Source organism: Coregonus clupeaformis, chromosome 28 (genome assembly GCF_020615455.1).
Source record: "Coregonus clupeaformis isolate EN_2021a chromosome 28, ASM2061545v1, whole genome shotgun sequence".
Lineage (NCBI taxonomy): Eukaryota > Metazoa > Chordata > Actinopteri > Salmoniformes > Salmonidae > Coregonus > Coregonus clupeaformis.
In genome coordinates this window covers 20400390-20426478 of record NC_059219.1, presented here as the reverse complement: position 1 = coordinate 20426478, position 26089 = coordinate 20400390, and the positions used below count along the sequence as shown (strand labels likewise).

General features: G+C 42.7%; 2 protein-coding genes across 2 annotated transcripts; one reads left to right on the top strand and one right to left on the bottom strand.

Moving 5' to 3' along the window:
- The first annotated feature begins 1161 nt into the window (after positions 1–1161).
- LOC121543859 (collagen alpha-1(XXVIII) chain-like) lies at positions 1162–15366 on the top strand. Its single transcript, XM_045208703.1, has 36 exons — positions 1162–1295; positions 1736–1869; positions 4272–4834; positions 5522–5542; positions 5634–5693; positions 5859–5912; positions 6013–6057; positions 6199–6225; positions 6317–6361; positions 6465–6509; positions 7522–7575; positions 8156–8224; positions 8314–8382; positions 8587–8655; positions 8793–8861; positions 9021–9089; positions 9217–9285; positions 9422–9490; positions 9612–9683; positions 9803–9871; positions 9961–10032; positions 10118–10186; positions 10313–10381; positions 10489–10557; positions 10661–10729; positions 10843–10911; positions 11072–11140; positions 11250–11318; positions 11495–11575; positions 11660–11695; positions 11782–11818; positions 11908–12128; positions 12638–12971; positions 13230–13414; positions 13787–14060; positions 14217–15366. Exons 2-36 carry the CDS (start codon positions 1761–1763, stop codon positions 14387–14389), a joined length of 3543 nt encoding a protein of 1180 aa, XP_045064638.1. The 5' UTR covers positions 1162–1295; positions 1736–1760; the 3' UTR covers positions 14390–15366.
- A 93-nt stretch (positions 15367–15459) lies between these two features.
- On the bottom strand, positions 15460–24944 carry LOC121543078. Its single transcript, XM_045208704.1, has 12 exons — positions 24301–24944; positions 24056–24199; positions 23615–23790; positions 23231–23391; positions 22795–22935; positions 22540–22661; positions 21730–21898; positions 18914–19059; positions 18152–18276; positions 17823–17949; positions 16771–16904; positions 15460–15685 (listed from the first exon to the last, which is right to left on the bottom strand). Exons 1-12 carry the CDS (start codon positions 24779–24781, stop codon positions 15560–15562), a joined length of 2052 nt encoding a protein of 683 aa, XP_045064639.1. The 5' UTR covers positions 24782–24944; the 3' UTR covers positions 15460–15559.
- Positions 24945–26089: the final 1145 nt, after the last annotated feature.

Below are 26089 nucleotides of genomic sequence, written 5' to 3'. Positions count from 1 at the left end.
AAAGCTAGGGTCAGGTTTAAAATCACATTTTAAGAAGATAAATTGTAGAAATAGGCGGGCTTTGTGGCTGTGGTAACTAGTGACGACCACAAACCTATGCCGTGCTTGTTTTTGTGTTACACCAGAATATTTCCCCGGAAAAGCAGATTGCTATTCGAGGGGTCCGGTTACGCACAAACAAGTTACAATTTTGGGGAACACGTCACTGTCAATTCCTAAAGGTGGCGCTACAACCAAAGATGTATGATATTGGGATACTACTACGTTTGTATTATACTGCAATGAAACGGCAGGGAGCAGGTCTCGAACCCTCAACCTTCCGACTGTGCCCCAAAAGCATGCTCCCGTGGCAGAGTCGATATCCGCGTTTATAAACCCAGGGTCGTTACAATACTGTAATAGTAGATATGCATGTTTAGTAGGCTTTTACATCTGTTAGATGATCAAGGGTTTTCAAACTGGGGTCCGCAGGGAAGCGCCAGGGGTCCCCGGAAAAGTTGGAGAAAGAGAAGAAAATTCAGCCCTCATATTTTTCACTAAATTATATATTTGTTTTATTATACCAGCAGAACATGAGTTGGGACATAACAAGTTAACCCTAGTTTACCATAGCACTGGCAGGTTGGCCTTATCCTACTGTAAATCAAATTAAGTCTCATTCCACGTGGAGCCTGGGTTCCGGTTCTGACTGCTTCTATCTATTGAAAAAACATCATGCCTGTTTTTCAAGTTAGTAGGCGTGCAAGTGGAGAAGAAGAGGAAAATCGTCATAACATGTATCAGTTGGGACCTTTATGTACAACATCCAAACAATCACCATGCAGAAAGGTTACAAACAGTTCTAAATTGCAAATAACAGGATTCAAACATAGCCTGTGGGGAAAGTGAAATGTTTAAATAAACCTCAACGTGTTTTAACTTTTTATCCTTAGCTTATTACGCATCTATAATGCTTAATTAAGCATAATACGTTATAAGGAATTTATGAAAGTCGTGTGTACACTGACCAAAGCTACAGTATTGCGCGCGCTACTATGGGTGACTACAATTTATTCAGTGTCTGTGAGTCTGTAAAACTGAAATTTCATTAAGATACATGAAGATAATACATATTGACATGTAGCGCACAATAATCTACACATTCTTGCAGAGGAACAGAGCGCTGTCCATCCCTATGCGAATCACACTTCACGTCGTGGACTAGTCCGAACCAGTGATCAGGACGAGATGCTGCTTCCTAAACCACTCCAGATGATTATGCCAAAACCGGTGGCTGTATTTAAATGAGAACTAAGGTAAGATTATAAAAATCCACATTTTCAAATCAAATGACAACTTTTTGAGTAGTTGGCCAATTATTTTCTCTTGTGCAATGTAAAAGATGAAAAATAGATTACTTTACACTGATGACTTTGTTTTCTAGGCAAAAAAACAATACATGAATGATGTGGCATGTTGTTTTAGTTGGGTTTTTTTACGTGCCAAGGAGGTGTGCTCTGTATAAATATTTGACAACATTAAAGGAATTCATAAAGTACATTTATTTTGCCAGCTTCAGCCCATAGTTGATACAGTGACTGCAGATGGCTCATGTAGCCTACTGATTTATTCTGTGAACCAACAATTGGGGTGAGAATCAAGAATGATCGTGATTGAGGAGGAGAGCGCATCCACACCTGACATATAGAATGATGTCACACTTGAATAAGACATATGTTTTTTTTTTTATGTATAGGGTGTGAATGTTGAGAAAGGACAACATGGGGAAAGGCGTGGCACTGTTCCTTTTACTGTTGGCAGTTCTACATGAGGCCAGAGGCCAGAGAAGAAGAAAAGGAAAGTACAGCGTCCTCAGAGATGGAGGAAATGGTAAATGAAGTCATTAAGTCCACGTTAGTGATGATGGTCAGTCACTGTGCTTATGCATGATTATTTTGATCTATATGGCTACATTACATCTGAAATAACCCATATACAGTGGGGAAAAAAAGTATTTAGTCAGCCACCAATTGTGCAAGTTCTCCCACTTAAAAAGATGAGAGAGGCCTGTAATTTTCATCATAGGTACACGTCAACTATGACAGACAAATTGAGAAAAAAATTTCCAGAAAATCACATTGTAGGATTTTTAATGAATTTATTTGCAAATGATGGTGGAAAATAAGTATTTGGTCACCTACAAACAAGCAAGATTTCTGGCTCTCACAGACCTGTAACTTCTTCTTTAAGAGGCTCCTCTGTCCTCCACTCGTTACCTGTATTAATGGCACCTGTTTGAACTTGTTATCAGTATAAAAGACACCTGTCCACAACCTCAAACAGTCACACTCCAAACTCCACTATGGCCAAGACCAAAGAGCTGTCAAAGGACACCAGAAACAAAATTGTAGACCTGCACCAGGCTGGGAAGACTGAATCTGCAATAGGTAAGCAGCTTGGTTTGAAGAAATCAACTGTGGGAGCAATTATTAGGAAATGGAAGACATACAAGACCACTGATAATCTCCCTCGATCTGGGGCTCCACGCAAGTTCTCACCGTGGGGTCAAAATGATCACAAGAATGGTGAGCAAAAATCCCAGAACCACACGGGGGGACCTAGTGAATGACCTGCAGAGAGCTGGGACCAAAGTAACAAAGCCTACCATCAGTAACACACTACGCCGCCAGGGACTCAAATCCTGCAGTGCCAGACGTGTCCCCCTGCTTAAGCCAGTACATGTCCAGGCCCGTCTGAAGTTTGCTAGAGTGCATTTGGATGATCCAGAAGAGGATTGGGAGAATGTCATATGGTCAGATGAAACCAAAATAGAACTTTTAGGTAAAAACTCAACTCGTCGTGTTTGGAGGACAAAGAATGCTGAGTTGCACCATACCTACTGTGAAGCATGGGGGTGGAAACATCATGCTTTGGGGCTGTTTTTTCTGCAAAGGGACCAGGACGACTGATCCGTGTAAAGGAAAGAATGAATGGGGCCATGTATCGTGAGATTTTGAGTGAAAACCTCCTTCCATCAGCAAGGGCATTGAAGATGAAACGTGGCTGGGTCTTTCAGCATGACAATGATCCCAAACACACCGCCCGGCAACGAAGGAGAGGCTTCGTAAGAACCATTTAAAGGTCCTGGAGTGGCCTAGCCAGTCTCCAGATCTCAACCCCATAGAAAATCTTTGGAGGGAGTTGAAAGTCCGTGTTGCCCAGCGACAGCCCCAAAACATCACTGCTCTAGAGGAGATCTGCATGGAGGAATGGGCCAAAATACCAGCAACAATGTGTGAAAACCTTGTGAAGACTTACAGAAAACATTTGACCTGTGTCATTGCCAACAAAGGGTATATAACAAAGTATTGAGAAACTTTTGTTATTGACCAAATACTTATTTTCCACCATAATTTGCAAATAAATTCATTAAAAATCCTACTATGTGATTTTCTGGAATTTTATTTCTCATTTTGTCTGTCATAGTTGACGTGTATCTATGATGAAAATTACAGGCCTCTCTCATCTTTTTAAGTGGGAGAACTTGCACAATTGGTGGCTGACTAAATACTTTTTTTCCCCACTGTATGTTAAAGGGGGGCTGAACTTACCTGATTTAGCCTCTGTTTCAATCCTCCTCATTAGGAAACTGAGAATAACAGTTACCGTTTTTTCCTAATTATCTCGCAAATCTCAGTTTGGACTGACTTTATGAAGAAAATTATCAAATTTACACTTTTTAGTAAACTTTGACACTCAAATATTTTTTCCTGACTCATATAGTCACATAGTCCGTTTTCAAAAGGAGAAGTTGCTTATTACATTCAGTTGCTCTTTAAGGTGTCTCACCCAACAGGAATATTTAATTTATCAATGTCTGATGGTGCATAGTCTAAATCATTGTAACAGCGATTTATTCTAAGTAGATGTATACAGAACAAAAATATAAACGCAACATGGAACAATGTCAAATTTGATCAACTCTATGCGAAATAAATCTGTCGCGCTGCATGAGGCAAATGGTGGTCACACCAGATACTGACTGGTTTTCAGATTTAAAAAAAAAAGTATCTCTATTCCCAGTCATTTGAAATTCATAGATTAGGGCCTAATTAATTTATTTATATTGACTGATTTCCTTATATGAACTGTAACTCAGCAAAGATCTTTGAAATTGTTGCATGTTGCATTTATATTTTTGTTCATTGTAGATGTTCATTTGCTTTTGACATTAGCCTGAAGTTTATCCAATCGATCTCCATGTGAAACACATGTATGTATCCCTCTCCCAGACATGGCAACATGCTCCATGGAGGTGGCCTTCATTCTGGACAGCTCGGAGGGTGCCAAGACCTTCCTGTTCGAGAAGCAGAAGTCCTTTGTTCTGCATTTCAGCACTCGTCTCACCATGCTCCAGGTGTCTGGATGGACACTGAGGCTGCGGATGGCTGCTCTGCAGTACAGCAGCTCCGTGTCTGTAGAGCACAGCTTTACTGCCTGGCAGGACCTGGATGTGTTCCACAGCAGAGTCAGCTCCATGGCCTACATTGGCCACGGCACCTACTCCACCTACGCCATCACCAACGCCACACAGCTCTTCACCCAGGAGACCAAGGAGGACAGCGTCAGGGTGGCGGTGCTCATGACTGACGGTGCTGATCATCCGAGGAACCCTGATGTGATCGGAGCAGCGGCAGAGGCTAAGGGTAGTGGCGTGAAGCTCTTTTCTGTAGGGTTGTCGGACCTAGCCCGCCAGAACAGTGCCAAGCTCCGGGCTATCGCCAGCACGCCGGCCCAGCAGTTCGTCCACAGTCTCACTGACCCCCAGCTAGAGGAGAAGTTACTGAAATGGTTGGTGAGTGTTCTGTCATTAAAGTCACCATACACTCAAGTTGAAGATGATTGGTATGCTGAACCAGGCCAGCATGGTATGGCTTGGGATCATTATTGTGAAAAGGGTATGATAGTACCCCCACATTGTCTTCACACCTTTTTCCTGAGGTTTGTGAGGGTAAGAAGTGGCGAAAACTACGTTTGAGTTAGTTGCCACACAACATCACTGTCCAACAGTACTGAGCTCCTCAGATAAACTTGTCTTGTTATCATGACTGTGTCCTAAGCGGGGGCTCAAACCTCAATGGCAGAATTGTTCCTGTGTGGGGAATTCTTCCCCTAATATGCATTTTCCATAAACACAGAGATTTGTCTATAGTCTCAATGAGGTCAAGACCTGTCTATGGGCAGACAATAGCATGAATTATACATTTTCCAAAAATCCATCATAGTTTTTGTAATACTCATCATTAGCGGAGGTTTAAAAGAGAACAACTTTATTAAGCAAAACTGACAGGAAGTGATCTAGCTATCTATCCTCTCTGTTGTTTTATTCTTCCATAGAACAATGTCTTGACCATCTGTACCATTGTTCATGTACAGTAAGGCTTGCTCAGGTACAATACAATGTTCAGTCAATAGTGGTACTGTTGGAATTGTTTCTAGGTAAAAAATCTCACACAATCTTCTTGTATTTTTTCCCATCCAGGGTGCAGTAGCGCTTGAGGCGGTAAGTACTTCAAAACAATAAACACTACAATGGCACTGGAAGTAGCAGGTGGAGTGATACGATTGATTTTGTATTATTTTCATTGTATCAGTGTCCACAGGCTAAAGTGTGTTTGTGTGAAAGAGGGGAGAGAGGCCCTCCTGGAAACCCAGTGAGTACACTAGATGTTTTTCAACTGAACATGTACGTCAACAGTAAGGATTATGCAGTATCCCAGTATGACTGACACACCACACAAAACATTGTAAGAAATACAGAATACTCTCATTCAATAATGACTCCATAAACTAACTTATTAATTGTGTGTTTCGTCAAGGGTAAAAAAGGAGATCCAGGATATGAAGGACCATCTGGTCCAAAAGGATCAAGGGTAAGTATTAAGAAGATAGTGAATTTCACTATTTTAATGGCCTCAGTGATTTACGTACAATCCTGATCTCACATTTATAACACTGTCTCAATTCTACAAGGGAGAACCTGGAGTCAGTGGCCGACCAGGAAGTGAAGGTCTTGAGGTATACTATGTATTTCTTTGTTCTGTAATTATTTTCTGAGGCATTCTATTCTAATTACTTCCATCTAGCCACCATATTTCCATAGTTGACTGAGATACCTTTCAGTACAGGGCGTTGAACACTGTTATTCTTACTTTACAGGGCAGTCCTGGTTATAAAGGTGACAAGGTGGGACATCTGTTTTCAAGACATTTCAGAATACAACTGTCTTGCTTAAAGTGTCTTGCCAATGATTGGTTGAACCTGTGCTGTATTTCAGGGGGAGATAGGAGACTGTGGCACTCCTGGGGAAAAAGGAGATGAAGTAAGTTCACTGATTACTGTGCCATTTTGGATCAATCAACATTGTGATCTATTCTACAGTATGTGTGCCAACTGAAGCATGATGTCATCTTGTCATTTTACAGGGCCCTGGAGGACCTCCTGGCCCACGGGGACCCAGAGGAGACCAGGTACAATGTAAAATTGTTGTTTTTCTAAGAACACTACTACTTCAATACATTAATAGGTATCTTTCGCTACCTATTTAGGACCTTGTCTTAATCATGATCGCATATGATACAGTATGATCATATGGAATAGGTTAATTGATTCTCAATGAATGATGCACTTTAGAGCAAAGGCTGAGTACTTCTTTCACTGAAATGTTGTTTGATGACAGGGTGAAACAAGTTAAAAAATACCCAGAATCCTGAGTACAGACATTGAGAACAGACTACATATAAGTATAGTAACAATCATCACCAGTCAGAGAGATCCCTTTTTCCATTTCATTCTCAAACATGGAAAATGGAAGTTGAGTTTGTCGTTTTCCCACCCATGCACTTATGGAATGTGAATTTTGGATTACGCCTAATCCTGATGCTAATGTGAGTATCTAAAGCAGTGAATCCAGGCTTGCAGGATATTATTCTTTTCCAGGAGCAGACTTTGTGTCGTAGGATTAGCTGCTAGGACAGGGTTGCCAGTACAGTGCCACTATTCCTCCTCACTATCAGCCCCTCGTCTGGCATGGTATCAAAATGTACGCACTCACTAACTGTAAGTCGCTCTGGATAAGAGCGTCTGCTAAATAACTAAAATGTAAATGTATCAGTGGTTGTGTTGTTTTGACACCAGGCCCTGAGAATGGAAGGAAACTACTGTTCTGTTCATCTTTATTGCATTAGTTCAGTTGTAAGAATTGACTACTAACTGGTACATTGTAAAATATAAAATACCCCTCCTCACAACATAGTTTTGGCAGATATCAGGGCTGAGTTAGATTTTCTGGGCTATCAATTCTATACAAAGTGTAACTACATAATGTACAGTGAGAAAAATGGCTGCGTAGGCGCCATTTCAAAACCATTTCACATGGACCTGTTAGGATACTGCAATGTAACTAGTGCATTATATAATTCAATTTCATTGTGCTTTTATTCATTAAGGCAATTTCTGGATTTTCTTTTGTTTCTTCCACAGGGTGTTAACGGACCACCTGGGGACCAGGGTCCGGAGGGCCAAACAGGACCTAAAGTAGGCACACTGATTCTCAGCCAATGACATTCATGGGTGCTAGGAAATCAGCCAATTACATTCATGGGTGCTACTGTATGACACTTTCCTACATGGAAACACATTTTCACACAGCATCTCTATTGTCAAAGTGTGTTGCTTGGCCAGAGGAGCCATGAGAGCTGAGTTGACCTTTCTGTCCATGTCTATTTAAATACGGATCCTTCACTTTCTGTCACACCAACCAGAACTCTTAAACAAGGAAGGCCTTGGAATCAAGAGTGATTTAGAGCCATTTAGCAATTGCATAAAGTATAGCAGGAACAAGTGACTGCTGTATTCTTCGTAAATGCCACTCACTCTGAGATGCATTATTGAATCCCATGAAGATCCTTTGTCTGCATTTTATTGCCATTTTCCATCCTCGTAGACTTCTGTTGGAATGGATAGAGTTCCTCTGTGGAGAAGCACTGTGGATGAGTTTTCTCTCACAGTATGAACTTGGAATAGAAGTGTTTTATGACTAACTTGTTGGTGGTGTTGGTTTCAAGTAGTAGGTGTTTTGACGTATTCACACAGTGACCATACACCTCTAACACAGGGGGACCAAGGACCCACCGGTGCATCTGGACCAGCAGGTGAAATTGGCATTGGGTTCCCAGGTCCAAAGGTATCATAATAATAACCAATACAGTGATTATGCTATACATTTACAGTTTATGTAAAAACCTAAATGTTGAAATGTGTCATTGTTCCCAGGGGGCCAAAGGAATTCAGGGAAGACCAGGACCCCTTGGTCCCATTGGAATAGGAGAGCCAGGACAGCCAGTAAGTATTAGATACCAGCTTTGGATACCCAAACAGTGATCGCTATGGGAAAGTTATACATGACCCTATCCTTCTACCTCTGATTCATATGATCAGATCTGACAATGGTAATCTAAAGACAAAACTAAATGTTGCCATTTACTGGACAGTAAATGTTGAAACTGTTTGAGTGTCAAAAGTGATGAGACTGTTTGTTTATTTCAGGGACCCCCAGGACTTGCTGGAGCACAGGGTAACCAGGGAGCTGTTGGGGAGGGGCTCCCTGGCCCAAAGGTGGGCAAATATTTGAGTGTCTGAGTATTATCCTGTTTCATGTATACTGTTATGTATAATTGTACACATAAGTACAATGGGCCATGGATATTTAATATTTAAAAAACTCAATGTGGACTCAAGTATTTCTTTTTCAGGGGGATCGAGGCTACGAGGGCCCCAGAGGTGAGCGTGGTCTCACAGGTGTTGGGGTCAAAGGTGATAAGGTAAAGCAAGTTTAAGACTATTGGACATTGCTATGTTGAGGTCTCAAAAATATTATAAAGATGGTCCGTATGATGATAAATGATCAATGATCCATTGAGAATGATCCCATATTCCTTCAGTGAAATGATAATTGATGGGAGGTCTTATGTTTCTCTTAGGGAAATCCTGGGCAGCTTGGTTCACAAGGACCGGTGGGAATGCCAGGGGCAGGGATTCAAGGAGAAAAGGTACATTCTGATTAAACTGCAGTCAGATCCTTTTGTGTAATGTCAATTAGTCGATTCTCACACATACTATATACTCACACACACTTATACTCATATTCCTTTTCTTCTAATATCCCCTTCTGTTCAGGGGAACCAAGGGCCAGTTGGCCCTCCAGGCCCCAGAGGGAATCCAGGTGTGGGACTTATTGGCCAAAAGGTAAGGTCGAAGGTCACACGATCAAAGGGAGTTTAATGTCAAGCAAAAACTAAAATCTTAGATCTGAATGCAAGACGCAACCGTACAGTATATTAATGTAGTAAATATGATGTCCCATATACTGTTTGTTCTGCAGGGAAGCCAAGGCTTCTCAGGTGAACCTGGAATCCCAGGGGAGAGAGGTGTTGGGGAGCCAGGACCTAAAGTAAGTCTGATGGTTCAGTAAGACAGTATTTACACCAGATCAAGTAAAACTGTGTAAATAGAGATTTGTAAATGTGTAATGAATCATTCATTGATAGCAATTTGACCCCCTGCTCCTTTAGGGAGACCCAGGATCGGAGGGGTTACCTGGTATTCCGGGCCTCTCTGGAGAGGATGGGGCCATAGGACAGAAGGTGGGCACAGTGTGCTGTGATGCAATGTCATTATCACTAGGACAGTACATTCATGCCAGTCTGTCAACTGACAGCATTCATTGTTGACAGTATTGTGTATTTATTTCACATGGTATCAGGGTGACATTGGTTCACAGGGGCCCAGGGGACCTGATGGGGCACCCGGAAAAGGTGTCCCTGGAGAAAAGGTACAAATCAGTTGTAATAAAGCATTTTCACTATTTCAACGGATGTATGGAAATGAGTGTCTGAAATCAAGCTGTGACTATTCTCTCAGGGGGACCGAGGGGAGCGGGGCTCCAGAGGCCAGCTAGGAGCAGTAGGGCCTGTGGGGACAATGGGGGCCAAGGTAAGCACATGCACAACAGTCATGCTCAACACTACTGACCCAAAGCATGGTTTGTTGTGCTGTTAAAAAGTGTTTCCTGTTTCAGGGTGAACCAGGAAGTCCTGGACGAGCAGGTACAAATGGACCACCTGGGCGGGGTTTACCCGGTATCAAGGTAAGTTCTGGTGAGAAGGAACATTAACAACACTGTTGGTTACCACTTTATTAGGAGGGTTACCGTATCTTAAGGATGATATCAGTGTTCTATGTTCTATTCTATGTTCGGTTGTTTTGTTTACAGGGGGATCCTGGTGCAGTAGGCCCACCCGGACATGTCGGTGAACCAGGAATAGGGATCACTGGACCTAAGGTAATTTGATTCAGCTTCTTTCAGTTTGATTTGAGAGGTGCAAGTATTTCTTCAATGTCCAATGAACCACATAAGACCATTGGTGTGAAACCACTCTCACTTTTTAGGGTGAGAGAGGGCTACCAGGGCCCATTGGTCCACCTGGGCTTGAAGGGGAAGGCCTTCCTGGAACTCCAGTAAGTATCCCCATTTTCTCTAATATTATGATCATATTCATTGATCTATGCTGACTATTCAGTATGTATACTGTATGAATGCATGGTCTGTCATGCTTATTAGGGACCCCCTGGGATACCAGGACTGGCAGGCGAGATTGGACCAGAAGGAAAAGGTTTACCTGGTCCTAAGGTGAGTTTTCCAGTGTAATGATTGCATAAACTCGATTTAGGTCACAAAAAAACGTTATGTTTTTGTTTTGTGATCTATATGTGAGTATTTAACCTGAGGATCTTTCTGCTCAGGGAGACCGGGGAACTCCAGGCCCCACAGGACCAGCTGGAGCACCAGGAGTCGGGCTAATGGGTCCCAAGGTCATAAATCCTATTCAGACCAATAATAATCATTTTATCAATGTGTCGGAGGAGAAAATTAGCCGTCATGATTAGAGTACACAGGATATCAATGATTGAGCAAGATTGATATGAACCATATGTCTGGCGGAGCATCAAGATCACATCATTCTTTCTGCAGGGGTCTGCTGGTCAGATTGGAGCACCGGGTCCCCAGGGACTGCCTGGAGAGGGCATTCAAGGACCAAAGGTACAGTTAAAGGACCATTTAGTACGCCATGTTAGGTCATGGTACAGCCAGGCATATACTAGTGCTGTGTTTCCACAGGTCAAATAGCTGAATTGAGTTTGTCTGATAGGGGGAGTCAGGATTCCAGGGGATCACGGGCCCCAGGGGGCCCCCAGGACAGGGTATTCAAGGGAATAAGGTAAGAACCTCCACACAAACAACATAAAAATGTAGCTTTATAAATAAATAGATGTTATCCAATCTCTAATCTAGGCACCTAGACCCAAATCCAGTCTCACAAATGGTCTTGAACTTGACAAAATTATATTGCTTTCCAGGTTATAGAAAAATGATGCAGTTTTACCGTTCCCACAGGGTGACAGGGGGTTTGTGGGTGAACTAGGCAGAACGGGGGACAAGGGAGAGACTGGAGAGACAGGAGCGGCTGGACCTTTGGTACTAGTCTTACTAGAAATCTGGAAAAAGCATGGACATTATCAGATGTATATATTTGTTATTAAGTGATCTCCTGAATTACAGGGCAGACTGGGAGAAAAAGGGGAACCTGGCCTAACAGTAAGTAGTGTTTGTTTTGTACACTGTACCTCCGTACTGTAATATTACAATTACTAGACACTAAAGTGTTTTACCATCTGTTACAGAGAGAGGAGGTCATCAAACTGGTCAGATCTATATGTGGTAAGTGTGGTAATTCACACACCAGGTACAATACCATACCTATAATGGCTGTTGGCAGAGACTTTCAATGAATCTTTCTCTTTCCCCAGGTTGTGGGGTGAAGTGCCGTGAGAGCCCACTGGAGTTGGTCTTTGTGATTGACAGCTCAGAGAGCGTGGGCCCCGACAACTTCAATGTGGTCAAGGACTTTGTGAACGCTCTGGTCGACCGCGCCTCCGTGAGCCAAGAGACCACTCGCGTCGGGGTGGTTCTCTACAGCCACATCAACATGGTGGTGGTCAGTCTGCACCAGCAGGCCAGCCGGGACCAGGTCAAGACTATCTCAGTTTTACATTTTTCAAAACTTTATTGAGGCCTCTGTAATGATTACATTCAATTCATATGACATAACAGTACAACGCAAGGTGAGTGGGAAAACAGTGCAAGATGGTGACACACCCAAACATAGAATAGGCTACAATATTACTGGATAAAAAGAAGTGCCGGTCTGATTAGAAAATACATATTTTATCATGATTGGTTTTCAGGTTGTCAGGGAGACTTTACTTGTAGAACACCAGATAAGAGAACATGACAATGTAGCCAGGGTCGTGAAACAGATTGGGGTCCTGTCCACTGTGAGCATATCAAATAAAAAAGTCTTACTCTCTAGTACAGTATCATGGTTAAAAGTCGTTTGAACAAAGCAACATCAGTAGCCTGGTCCCAGATCTGTTGGTGCTGTCTTGCCAACTCCTATGGTCATTGTCACATAAGACCTCACAAACAGATCTGGGACCAGGCTACATCAGAGATTTTATCAATAATTATCACCACCAGGTGAAGAGGGCGGTCCGCACTATGACCTACCTGGGCGAGGGCACCTTCACAGGCAGCGCCATCCATCAGGCCAACCAGGTGTTCCGGGCGGCCAGGCCCGGGGTGAGGAAAGTGGCCATAGTGATCACAGATGGACAGGCGGACGAGAGGGACTCTGTGAGGCTGGAGGAGGCGGTGAAAGAGGCCAATGGCAGTAACATTGAGACGTTTGTTATCGGGGTGGTGAACCAGAGTGATCCGCTGTATGAGGAGTTTAAGAAAGAGCTCCACCTCATGGCCTCTGACCCAGACAGGGAACATGTCTACCTGATTGATGACTTCAGGACACTTCCTGGTAAGCAGGAAGTACCTTTTACTATGATGTCCATCCTTACTGAAGTTAATTTTCCCTGTAAGGAACATCTTGTAAAGCCACAGTTATATCTGAGTAGTCAATGTAAGCCTAAATACTTATAAAGCCATAGAAACACCTGTGCTGTTAAAACTAGCCAAAGAAAAAACAAAGTCCTAAATGTCTGTCCGTTTTAAATAGCTGGTTCTTATTACCTAGTCCCAATAATATCTGGGTACTGTCTTGTCTTGGATCATCCAGCCCTTGAGAGCAAGCTGCTGAGTCGGATCTGTGAGAGTAATGGCGGGGCCCAGTTCAGCTCCATCCCCAGCTCCAGATACTCCCCCAGAACCCCTGGACAAGCCGGGATTGTAAGGGAAACCCCAGAGAGGACTGATACTGACACGCCCACTTTCAATGGAGACTTCAAGAAAACACAGATGGTGGTGAGAAGAACAGAACAACACTTCCACTTCCCATAGTGGTTCTGTCATGATAAGAATAGGCTGCGTGTTTACTGAGCTCACTAAGCTTTGAAAAGTGCAGTACAATATATCATGTCATTGTAAAATATTATATTGTCAAGAAAATTAGGAGATTAGATTGCTAAAAAGGCCCCACATAAGGAGAGTGTCTGAACTTGGGCCCAAAATCGTATTTCCGCTAAATCAGCCATGAATTGAGTGTGTGAAGATTTTGATTGCAATCACATACTATAGACAATAACCCAGATTCAAACCTATGCAATTGCAATCACATACTATAGCAGATGTACAGAATACATATATCCATTTAACCATTTCTTTACCCTTAAACAGCCAGGTCCACCAGGAGAGTCAGACAGAGTCTTTCTCCCACAGGGCCCCCAGACAGGGGACCAAGATATCTCAGAGACCTACAGGGTCCCATCCTTTGACAGGGAACCCTTCAAGCGCCTACCAGAGTTCCTTCTTCCATCAGAGGTGAAGAATCCCACCCACAGTGTGGTCATGACGGGCACCCAGGCCCCCACTCAGAGGCCCCTTCCCGTAGTAAAGCTACCCAGGCTCCCCCCAACCTCTCTACCTCTGCCCCAGGATGCTTTAATACCAGGTAATTTGATTGATAGGATATTGCACTTTTCCAGAGCTCAAACTACTGTGTATCACCTTTGCTGATATTTCCCCATTTCCTATTCTTGTAATTTCATAGAACGCTAGACAGTAGAAGTAAAAGCAATGTCGTCCATTTCTCTTCCTTTTTCCCCAGATGAGAGATGTGGACAGATTCTGGACCCCGGGCCTTGCTGGGATTACGTTGTGAAGTGGTACTATGACACTACGGCGAATGCCTGTGCCCAGTTCTGGTTCGGAGGCTGTCAGGGGAACCAAAACCAGTTTGAGTCGGAGAAGAGCTGCAAAAAAACCTGTGTGAAGGTCTAACATACACACGTTTGTTGACTCGTTTTGAACGCTTACAAATCGATTGTATTGATAAGACAGATGATGTATTTGGGTCAATTTCAATATCAGTGCCTTACCTCTTCACCAGTACTTTGACATGGGGATAGAAAACTAGGTGATGTTGAGACCAAATGTTCAATCACAATTATTTTGGATTCGTATTCCCTTGTCTTGGAACTGTTGGTGGTAACATCGCACCAATTCAATTTAATTCAATTCAACTTCATTTATCCCCTCCGGGGCAATAAGCAATTTACATAACTCTGTATATCTGTGTCTTATGTATAACATAAGCTCACTCATTTCTTGGAGGTAACTGTAAGTGAATGAGACTTAGGGCTTTTGAAAGAAGTATACAGTGAGGGAACCATTCCATTTATTCATGTTCAAGATGGAGTAATAAGGGCAGTGCTAACCTTATTGATTTCTAAAAACACTGTTGAGCAGTAAATAGTAATGTTGCAAACATGGTAGAATGTCTTAACACTAACCTTTATCCGTGATTAACTTTTCTATAAGTAACTCATTTGTATGAAAACTGACTTCTGGATATTAATGTTTATAATACTGCACAATTTCATTAAAGTTAATTAAATGAACAAAGAATGTTAATTTGAACATCCAGATATTATATTTTTTAAACATTTTATGAAATATTACACTGTTTAATGCATTCGTGTCTGTGTTAGCAATTGTAACCAACCCCCACTCCCCCAACCTTTGCAAGTAAACCGTTCAGAAATACACACTTGAATAATTGAAGAAGCAGAAAGTGGTTGATTTTGCGTCAGGAAAAGCATCTTGTCATCGCCTGAAAGTTGAAGTTTGACACTAAAAGCTAAGATTGTGTAATTACACATAATTGACCAGGTTAAGTAGCCAAGATAACAATAGCACCTTCTTCAACTTTTCTGAAGAGCAAAATTAGCTACTCAAGATGAGATTACATCTTCTTTGTATCGAACTTGAGTGAAAACTTGAGTGGGAAAATTGTGACACACCCAAACATAGAATAGGCTACAATATTACTGGATAAAAAGAAGTGCCAGTCTGATTAGAAAATACATATTTTATCATGATTGGTTTTCATTCGCATCAATCACAGTCATTAGAATTCACATTCAAGACAATCAGGTTGTCAGGGAGACTTTACTTGTAGAACACCAGATAAGAGAACATGACAATGTAGCCAGGGTCGTGAGACGGATTGGGGTCCTGTCCACTGTAAAGGCCAAAGTAGAGCAGAGTATTGGCTTCAATCCCACTCATGTCCAGCTGAGAAAGAAGACAACAAGAAAGAACACATCAAGGCCTCAGGAGAAACACTATAGTAATCAAACAACCATAAACAACAGCCCCAATACTGTAATATCTATGGATTACAAATTAAGCTTGTGGTAATGAAATGGTCGTGAAAATTATGCGTGTGTATCAAATGAATAAAATGTAACTGAAGCTTTGGAAAGAGAGGGTCATGTGTGCCTTCCCAAGGACTCATGGGTGATCAAGTGCTGTACTCATCTAATAGGCTAATTTCATGAAGGGCACTCCACTGCAAACTACTGGACACAAATGCCTACTGTAGCAAACATTTTGAGAAATTGAATGCTTAACCTTTTCGTCAAAAAACCTGCAGTGTGTGTGATAGAAGATGAGCAAAATTGTTGTCTTGAAACTCTTTCAAATGTCAGAAATAACATCTAAAACACCAAAAAGGCTTTCAAATTTACAAAGACTCTGTTATGGTAGTGTTTACATGGTTAAAGACTGCCAAATACATGGTGAAAGACTGCCACTTTACTATGCATTTGAAGGTGGCAACATTGTACTCTGAAACTGGAAAATATAAATATGTTACATCATTTCATAGTTCAATATCAATCCAGTATGAGGTGAGGATGAAAGAACCATATAAATAAAAATATGATAGATCTAATGATAAATTATATTTCTATGGAAAGGACGTATAGAGCCAATAATTGTTTACAAGCAAACGTCACGTTCGAGCGATGCGCACGCATCCCCATACCAAAAAGCTCTGTAGCAGGATAGCCAACGCCAAGTCAGGACCCTGACAAACTTAACAGTGACTGAGTGATGGCCATGGAAACATGCAAGACTGATGGCTATAGCTATGTTCAACAAGTACACTTTAACTAGCTCTATTTGTGATTTAATCAACCCTCTGATGACATCTGCGACGTTGTAGACGATAACCATCTGATTCTATGTTTGTTAACTTGCGTGAGCTGCATTTGAAGTTGCATGTGATCGTATCTACTGCTAGGTAAATAAATCGTTTTCTGATGACGAACCGCACGCGCAACTTCTCCTGACGTGGCCTGGCAATGGTTCTATACCTGTGTGGTGATGTCAGTCCTCCAGGGGTTGACCTGTAGCCCATCACACCAGCCTCCACGCCCGTACAGCCAGGTGCCATGCTCGTTGGGCACCGCCCCCTCTCCCACCCGCATGGCACACCCCAGGGCTGATCCTGGAGAATAACACAACACCAGGAAACAGTCAGGACAATGGGATCGTTAAAGAACGCTGTATTAAAAGCATGGTAAATGCAGTAAAATACATTGATATGGTAGTATCTACATTCATTTGGAACAGAATGTATGACAACAGACCCACACCTGACTCACTCAAACAATAATAGAATAGGGACACAAGCAGGCAAATGCCCTAGGATGGGTCAGCAACAGGCAAATGCCCTAGGACGGGTCAGCAACAGGCAAATGCCCTAGGACGGGTCAGCAACAGGCAAATGCCCTAGGACGGGTCAGCAACAGGCAAATGCCCTAGGACGGGTCAGCAACAGGCAAATGCCCTAGGACGGGTCAGCAACAGGCAAATGCCCTAGGATGGGTCAGCAACAGGCAAATGCCCTAGAACGGGTCAGCAACAGGCAAATGCCCTAGGATGGGTCAGCAACAGGCAAATGCCCTAGGACGGGTCAGCAACAGGCAGCTTGCAGGCCACATTCAGCTGAAAGTGATTTTATTTGGCCCCCAAAATACATTTTTACAAATGATCATTTTTGTTCTTGGGCAAAAAATACACATTTCCAGGAATTTAGCAAATTCCTTTAATTTAGGATATCTGTTCCCAAGTATTTCCACAAATACATACAGAGACATAGGTGACCGTGTCTCAATGTAATCACGGTATGAAATGATTATGTTATTGTGAAATACAATATCTATTTGGGCTTACTTGCGGTGTAAAAATGATAACAATAATGTTCCACCCCCCAGTCCATCCAATTAGAAAAAAATTGGCCCGCGGTTAAATCTAATTGCCCTAGGAGGAATACAACCTCATCATGCTAATGTAACTATGGCCCAGACTATGGGAAGATTATATGAATCTGCATGACCAAACTCTAATGTTAGTCATTTCTCACCTGCCGAGTCAAAAATACGGGTGTTATTGAACGCTCCGTTGACTAGGAAGTGGTGTGATGTCACGCAGAACTCGCCGCAACCGTTCTCGTCGCTCCCGTGGCCTGTGATCACAGCATACAACTCCACCTAAGACACAATATGGTACATAAAATGACTGATTACAATAATACCTCTATTTGTAAGCAGCTTTCTACACACATTATGGCCAAAGCACCAACTAAAACAAAGGCATATTAAAAAATAAAAGAACATATGATAACTGCCCTTTATTTCACTTAATTTATTATGAGTAAATATAAACAGAAGTAATATCAATTCTGCATCATACCTTTTTTGTTGAGGCTGGGACAGTGAATTTGATTGGTTGGTATCTCTTGTTGTATTCCTTGTCAAAGGTGCCTCCACTGTACAATGACATCAGCTTAAAGGGGTAAAGCATGTCTGTGTGATTGGCTGTAACAAGATCAAAATCTAGTTAGAACATCTGTTTGAAGAGTTCATTCTGTTACTCATTGCCATATAAGAATACAGTATGATACTGTCTTTAGACGGTATTGCATTGGTGTAGTGAGAAAAGGCTGATACTGGAGTATTTTTTCCCATGACTACTCTGCCGTGACTGAGACACATAGGGGGGTTGTCCTTTGCCAGGACAACTTCCTAGCAACAATTTGCAGACATCCTGTTATTTTGCATGACACTCCACTTTCCCTAGGATGGAAGTGCTCATCTTTTTCTACACATGATGAACGAGGGATAAAATTGTCTAAATTGCTCAAGACGAGTAATTTCTGTCCATTGCTTTGTCACTAGTAGTAACTATACACAACAGGACGGCATACTCACCTACTGGAAACCTATTTAAATGTTTTTTAATTTTTGTGAAAGAATCAGTCCTATTGCCTAACCCTAACCATCACTTAGCATTTTTTTTTATACTGTAAAGAAATATACATATTTTAGAGAAGAATTCGGATACACAATGAACAGTAAAATACTAATTAAAAAGTGTAGAGTTTGAATGTCTTATGACAGTGTTATGTAGGCTTTATAACACCTGTGACCGTGTTATGTAGGCATTATAACTTACCTGAGTGATTTGTGTGACTGAATCTCAGACTCAGAGACACCACCCAGGGCATGGCCCAAGGCACAGTCTTCATGGTGAAGGTACATCTCCCATTGTTCAACAGAGGCACCAGGGGAGAAACATCAGTGAGCCAGCGCCCAATGCCTCTGGGGGAGGAACATTAACATTGTTTTAAAAAATTGCAGGAACATTTTTTTAAGCCAAAGGGGATGGCTTTGAAGTGGTAAAGGTAATGAGCACAGAGGTAAAAGGCCCAGTGCAGTCAAAAATGTGATTTTCCTGTGTTTTATATATACACTGAACAAAAATATAAAACGCAACAGTGTTGGTCCCATGTTTCATGAGCTCAAATTAAAGATCCCAGAATTTTGTCTATACACACAAAAAGCTTATTTCTCTCAAATTTTGTGCACAACTTTGTTTACATCCCTGTTAGTGAACATTTCTCCTCTGCCAAGATAATCCATCCACCTGACATGTGTGGCATATCAAGAAGCTGATAAAACAGCATTATCATTACACAGGTTAACCTTGTGCTGGGGACAATAAAAGGCCACTCTAAAATGTGCAGTTTTGTCACACAACACAATGCCACAGATGTCTCAAGTTTTGAGAAAGCTGGCAATTGGCATGCTGACTGCAGGAATGTCCACCAGAGCTGTTGCCAGAGAATTGAAAGTTAATTTCTTTACCATAAGCCACCTCCAACGTCGTTTTAGAGAATTTGGCAGTACGTCCAACCGGCCTTCCAACCGCAGACCACGTGTAACCACGCCAGCCCAGGACCTCAACATCCGGCTTCTTCACCTGTGGGATCGTCTGAGACCAGCCACCCGGACAGCTGATGAAACCGAGGAGTATTTCTGTCTGTAATTTGTGGCGAAAAACTCATTCTGATTGGCTGAGCCTGGCTCCCCAGTGGGTGGGACTGGCTCCCCAGTGGGTGGGCCTATGCCCTCCCAGGCCCACCCATGGCTGTGCCCCTGCCCAGTCATGTGAAATCCATAGATTAGGGCCTACTGAATTTATTTCAATTGACTGATTTCCTTATATGAACTGTAACTCAGTAAAATCGTTGAAATTGTTGCATGTTGCGTTTATATTTTTGTTCAGTATATATTTCCACACGATGAAGTTGGAATAATACTGTAAAATTGTGAAAATGATGATAATACCCTTTTAGTGTAAGAGCTGTTTGAAAAGACTGCCTGGAATTTCTGCTTGTTTTGCACGGGTGGAGTTTTGACCTGTTTTGACCTAACAAAGAGCGTTTCAAACCTCTCTGCCAATTACCGCTAGTTTTCAGGTTACATATCCCTCCCATTAGGCTCCTCCAATTAGGCCCCTCACTGAGACCACTCCCAGAAAGTCCTAGCAAAATTATTGTTTGAGAAATTGCTCTTTGATAAGAAGCTATTTGGGTTTCTTTTTGACCATTTTAATTGAATATAAATCACAGTAAGGTACTTCATTGCTACCCAGAAATGATTTGATATGGAGATGGTAAGGGTAGGTAACAACACATCTGCCACGCTGATCCTCAACAAGGGGGCCCCTCAGAGGTGCGTGCTCAGTCCCCTCCTGTACTCCCTGTTCACCCATGACTGCATGGCCAGGCACGACTCCAACACCATCATTAAGTTTGCCGACGACACAACAGTGGTAGGCCTGATCACCGACAACAATGAGACAGCCTATAGGGAGGAGGTCAGAGACCTGGCCGTGTGGTGCCAGGATAACAACCTCTCCCTCAACGTGATCAAAACAAAGGAGATGATTGTGGACTACAGGAAAAAAAGAGAACTGAGCACGCCCCCATTCTCATTGACGGGGCTGTAGTGGAACAGATTGAGAGCTTCAAGTTCCTTGGTGTCCACATCACCAACAAACTATCATGGTCCAAACACACCAAGACAGTCGTGAAGAGGGCACGACAAAGCCTATTCCCCCTCAGGAGACTGAAAAGATTTGGCATGGGTCCTCAGATCCTCAAAAAGTTATACAGCTGCACCATCGAGAGCATCCTGACTGGTTGCATCACCGCCTGGTATGGCAAATGATCGGCCTCCGACCGCAAGGCACTACAGAGGGTAGCGCGTACGGCCCAGTACATCACTGTGGCCAAGCTTCCTGCCATCCAGGACCTCTGTACCAGGCAGTGTCAGAGGAAGGCCCTAAAAATTGTCAAAGACTCCAGCCACCCTAGTCATAGACTGTTCTCTCTGCTACCGCACGACAAGCGGTACCAGAGCGCCAAGTCTATGTCCAAAAGGCTTCTTAACAGCTTCTACCCCCAAGCCATAAGACTCCTGAACAGCTAATCATGGCTACCCGGACTATTTGCACTGCCCCCCACCCCACTCCATCCCCTTATTTTACGCTGCTGCTACTCTGTTTATTATTTATACACAGTCACTTAACTCTACCCACATGTACATATTACCTCAATTACCTCGACTAGCCGGTGCCCCCGCACATTGACTCTGTACTGGTACCCCCCTGTATATAGCCTCCCTACTGTTATTTTGTTTTACTGCTGCTCTTTAGTTATTTGCTTTTATTTTTTATTTTAAAAAATTGCATTGTTGGTTAAGGGCTTGTAAGTAAGCATTTCACTGTAATGTCTACACCTGTTGTATTCGGCACATGTGGCAAATACAATTTGATTTGATAAAAAGGCTGCATTGGACCTTTAAGTCAATGGAAATGGAACAGCTTTGCCATTCTTGAGTGATCTTAATGAATATCAAAACGCATTTTGGGGACTCATGTCACATGGTATCCATGTCATGTGACAACAAATGCACAGACTATACCTGCGGAAGGCTGTTATCCAGCACCCCATCTCCATGTTGCAGTGGGGACTGAAATGGTCACAGCACACAAACAGCTGCACAGTGTGGTCCCAGTGGGCGCAGGAGTCATCCCTCTGGCTGGGACAGGACAGAGATGCGTCCAACTCCAGCAAGTCAAAATCCAACATGTCTACCGAAACAGTGAAATGGCAAAGTCAATATTCCTATCCCTTTGAAATATCTATCAAATTCTAATTATATTCAAAGCTGATGCATTCATGGTTGACTTAGTGTATGGCACGACCATAAATGCTGAGTGTACAAAACATTAGGGACACCTCAATTCGTTGGGGCATGGACTACACAGTGTCGAAAGCATTCCACAGGGATGCTGGCCCATGTTGACTCCAATGCCTCCCATAGTTGTGTCAAGTTGGCTGGATGTCCTTTGGGTGGTGGACCATTCTTTGATACACACAAGAAACAATTGAGCGTGAAAAACCCAGCAGCGTTGCAGTTCTTGACACACTCAAACCGGTGTGCCTGGCACCTACTACCATACCCGGTTCAAAGGCACCTAAATCTTTTGTCTTGCACATTCACCCTCTGAATGGCACACACACAATCCATGTCTCAAGGCTTAAAAATCATTATTTAACCCATCTCCTCCCCTTATCTACACTGATTGAAGTGGATTTATCAAGTGACATCAATAAGGGATCATAGCTTTCACCTGGTCAGTCTGTCATGGAAAGAGCAGGTGTTCCTAATGTTTTGTACACTCAGTGTATATGTAAATTAACTGGTGGAGATACAATGAGGTTTCTTTACCAGAAGGCAGGTTCACAGTGGCTACTGCTCCACTCTGTCCTTGCATCTGGACCTTCTCAAACACAGGGACCACCCAGGCTGGGTCACGGAGTCTAGTCTGAAGCCCCTCATAGAAATCAAACCTAGGAGGGAATGGTTACAGCTACCCAATAGCTGAAAATCTTGCTCTTTCATCACATACTCCTGACATATGAATTCCTGATGTCTTCAGTATACTGCAATAACTGGGCAATCCATAGTGTGCTTACTGCTTACCACTGGGCCTGCCAGTTGATGAATTTGAAGGAGGGGTAAAGGAACCAGCCCATCTCAGACAGTGCCCCCTGCTGGTCAATGCCAATGAAGAAGTTTGGAGAGGGGGTACTCTGAAAGGACACGTTCACCATGTGCCCATATCTACAAAACATAGAACAGAATATAAACATCCATATATTCCCTTTATTTGGTCCAATATTAATTCATGGTTGAGAATTTGACAATCAACAAGTTTAAAATAACATACACAGTATGTTCTATTGACCATTGCACGCATAACTCATCAGGTCAGGAGTCAATAGATAATATCCATGAGTAATCCATCTAAGACTACTGAGAGAACACTTCATCCTTAGAGGAAGCATGGCTTCTAGTGAGTTAAGTGAAGAAAGCTACTTGACCTAACACTGTATGAATCAGTCAGAGTGTTAATTACCTAAGGGCCTGGGCCACAGAGGGCTCACAATGCACCATGGCAGCAGGTATGCCTAGTGGTGTAGAACATTCATCTCCCACACAGTTCATATCCTGGATCGGGTTTCCAGGAAGTGCATGGACAAGGACACCTGTGGCATTGGACTTGGCCATGTTCTTCACCTGGGGAAGGAAACAAACAATGTCAATGTGTTCCTTCATGTCGAGTTCAAGCACATTGAAAGTCTGTTTGTGAGTCTTTACACAACCTCTCAAACTCTATGGGCAACATTATGGACAAATGTATAACAACTCTTCTGTTAAACCTGGAAAATGACAGTTAAATGTTTCCCCGAATCTCTCCACCTCTCCCTCTCTGTCTGTCGCTGTCCCTCTCATAACTGACCTTGGTGAAAAAGGAGCAGTTGCCCTCGGAAACCCAGGCAACAGCACCTGCAGCGGAGGGGGCGGGCTCACACCCATCGCCTGCATCAATCAACTGGTGTTTCCTCTGGCTCCAGCAACCCATCAGCCAATCGTATCGCGCATCAAGTCTCTTGACAGTCACAGGCATATTCCACCCTGTACGTAATAAAAATGCAATAAATACCTCACTTCCAGAAGATGGACATAGAACTCAATAAATACATGGCCTATCTGTCATCAAATAACTCTGATGACACCCTGAGAACTATGAACTATAATATGTTCATCCAGGATAGAATAATAATAGTGTCAAAAACTAAAGTTAAATGGACCACAAACAGTAAATGCAAGGGACAATTAAACTTCCACAGGTGCTTTGATGAGTGCACCAGTCCTGCAGTGCATAGCAAGTATTCCCTACCTGTAGAGGTAAAAACTGCCTGAGAAAGGCCACAGTTGTGTCCCGAACAACCCCAAGAGTACAGCACACTGGGAATCCAGTTCCCCAAACCAAATACAGGAACAGGGGAGAAGTGCAATCTGGACAAAACCTCTTGCTTTCTGTTGAACAGAAACACAATGGGCAAGTTGTAATATTTCAGTTCAGTTCAATGACCTGTCTCCTCTATATTAACAAGCAACAGTAAACATTTGTGTTGCTCCTTTGTAATGTTACACGAAGGACTTGATCTCTCATCCATAAGGCATCGTTGACAGAGCTGTCATCAAGAGACACGAAGAGGACTTGGGTGCTCTCGGGTAGGTCATGGACCAAGTCGGTTAGTGACGACTCGGAGTTCCACAGGCACTCCAAAAAGGCAGACTTGTTGGTAAAAGAATGAATTATCAATGGCCCTTTCAACCCTGCAAGTGGCGGGTAAACGAATTCTCCATCCAGGGTTGGCACTTTGAAAGCTGGAGCGGTGTTACCTGGCTCCAATCGCGTGACTTGTTGAGGAGTTATTTTGGACCTGAAGTTGACGGTGCTGTGCGCAAATGTAGATGGCGAAAATGTACGCTCGTCGTAGTCTACATTATGAGTTGACTTCATCACTCTCATTTTCGCTGTTGCATCAATTTGAATTACATGTAGGCCTAACGTTACTGTTAAGCAGCACAGCGCCAGAGTTGATGATAACCAAGCCATGTTCCTCTCACAACGGCGGCGGTATGTCGATAATTTTCTAAATCAATATGCGCACAACAGTATCTTGGGTCATTGCTGTGTGAAGGCAAAATATGCATTTAAAAATACAAATTTAAACTGACAGCATCGGGGGTTGACAGATGGTATAAGGACGAATACTTCCTTGTTTATTTCAAGGGATTTATGAAGTGGGCGCGTGCACTTGTACGGTGGCTCATAAATGCTAAAACGTCTTACACACGCAATGATTATTACCTTACGTGTGCTTATGCTTGTTTCAAGTATTTCACTGTACACACACACCAACACTATGTCTCTTTCTTTCTTTCTCTGTCTCTCTCTCGCTGTCACTCACACACACCTGCTTTCTCGCTCACTCTGACACATCACACGCTTTCCTTTTATTGAAACCTACTCCCTACTTTTTGTTTAATGTTACTCTTTCTGTTTAGTATGCCATTTTTAAAATTTGATATTTGTTTCTAGATGTTTCTTTTATACACTGCTCAAAAAAATAAAGGGAACAATTAAACAACACAATGTAACTCCAAGTCAATCACACTTCTGTGAAATCAAACTGTCCACTTAGGAAGCAACACTGATTGACAATACATTTCACATGCTGTTGGGCAAATGGAATAGACAACAGGTGGAAATTATAGGCAATTAGCAAGACACCCCCAATAAAGGACTGGTTTTGCAGGTGGTGACCACAGACCACTTCTCAGTTCCTATGCTTCCTGGCTGATGTTTTGGTCACTTTTGAATGCTGGCGGTGCTTTCACTCTAGTGGTAGCATGAGACAGAGTCTACAACCCACACAAGTGGCTCAGGTAGTGCAGCACATCCAGGATGGCACATCAATGCGAGCTGTGGCAAGAAGGTTTGCTGTGTCTGTCAGCGTAGTGTCCAGAGCATGGAGGTGCTACCAGGAGACAGGCCAGTACATCAGGAGACGTGGAGGAGGCCGTAGGAGGGCAAAAACCCAGCAGCAGGACTGCTACCTCCGCCTTTGTGCAAGGAGGAGCAGGAGGAGCACTGCCAGAGCCCTGCAAAATGACCTCCAGCAGGCCACAAATGTGCATGTGTCTGCTCATGTGACAGGTTAAAGGACATATTCATAGCCTGTTATACACTAAAAAGTATTAGTAAGTTCATGGTATGTAAGGATCTTAAAATATCTAAGGTTAAAAAGATAATGCATCCAGTACTAGTTCATAGAGATTGATAAAATGCATAAATGTGTTTAAAATCCGTCAAGAGTCAAAGGGTTAATATTGTAAGAGGAATGTGTAAATGTTATATTGA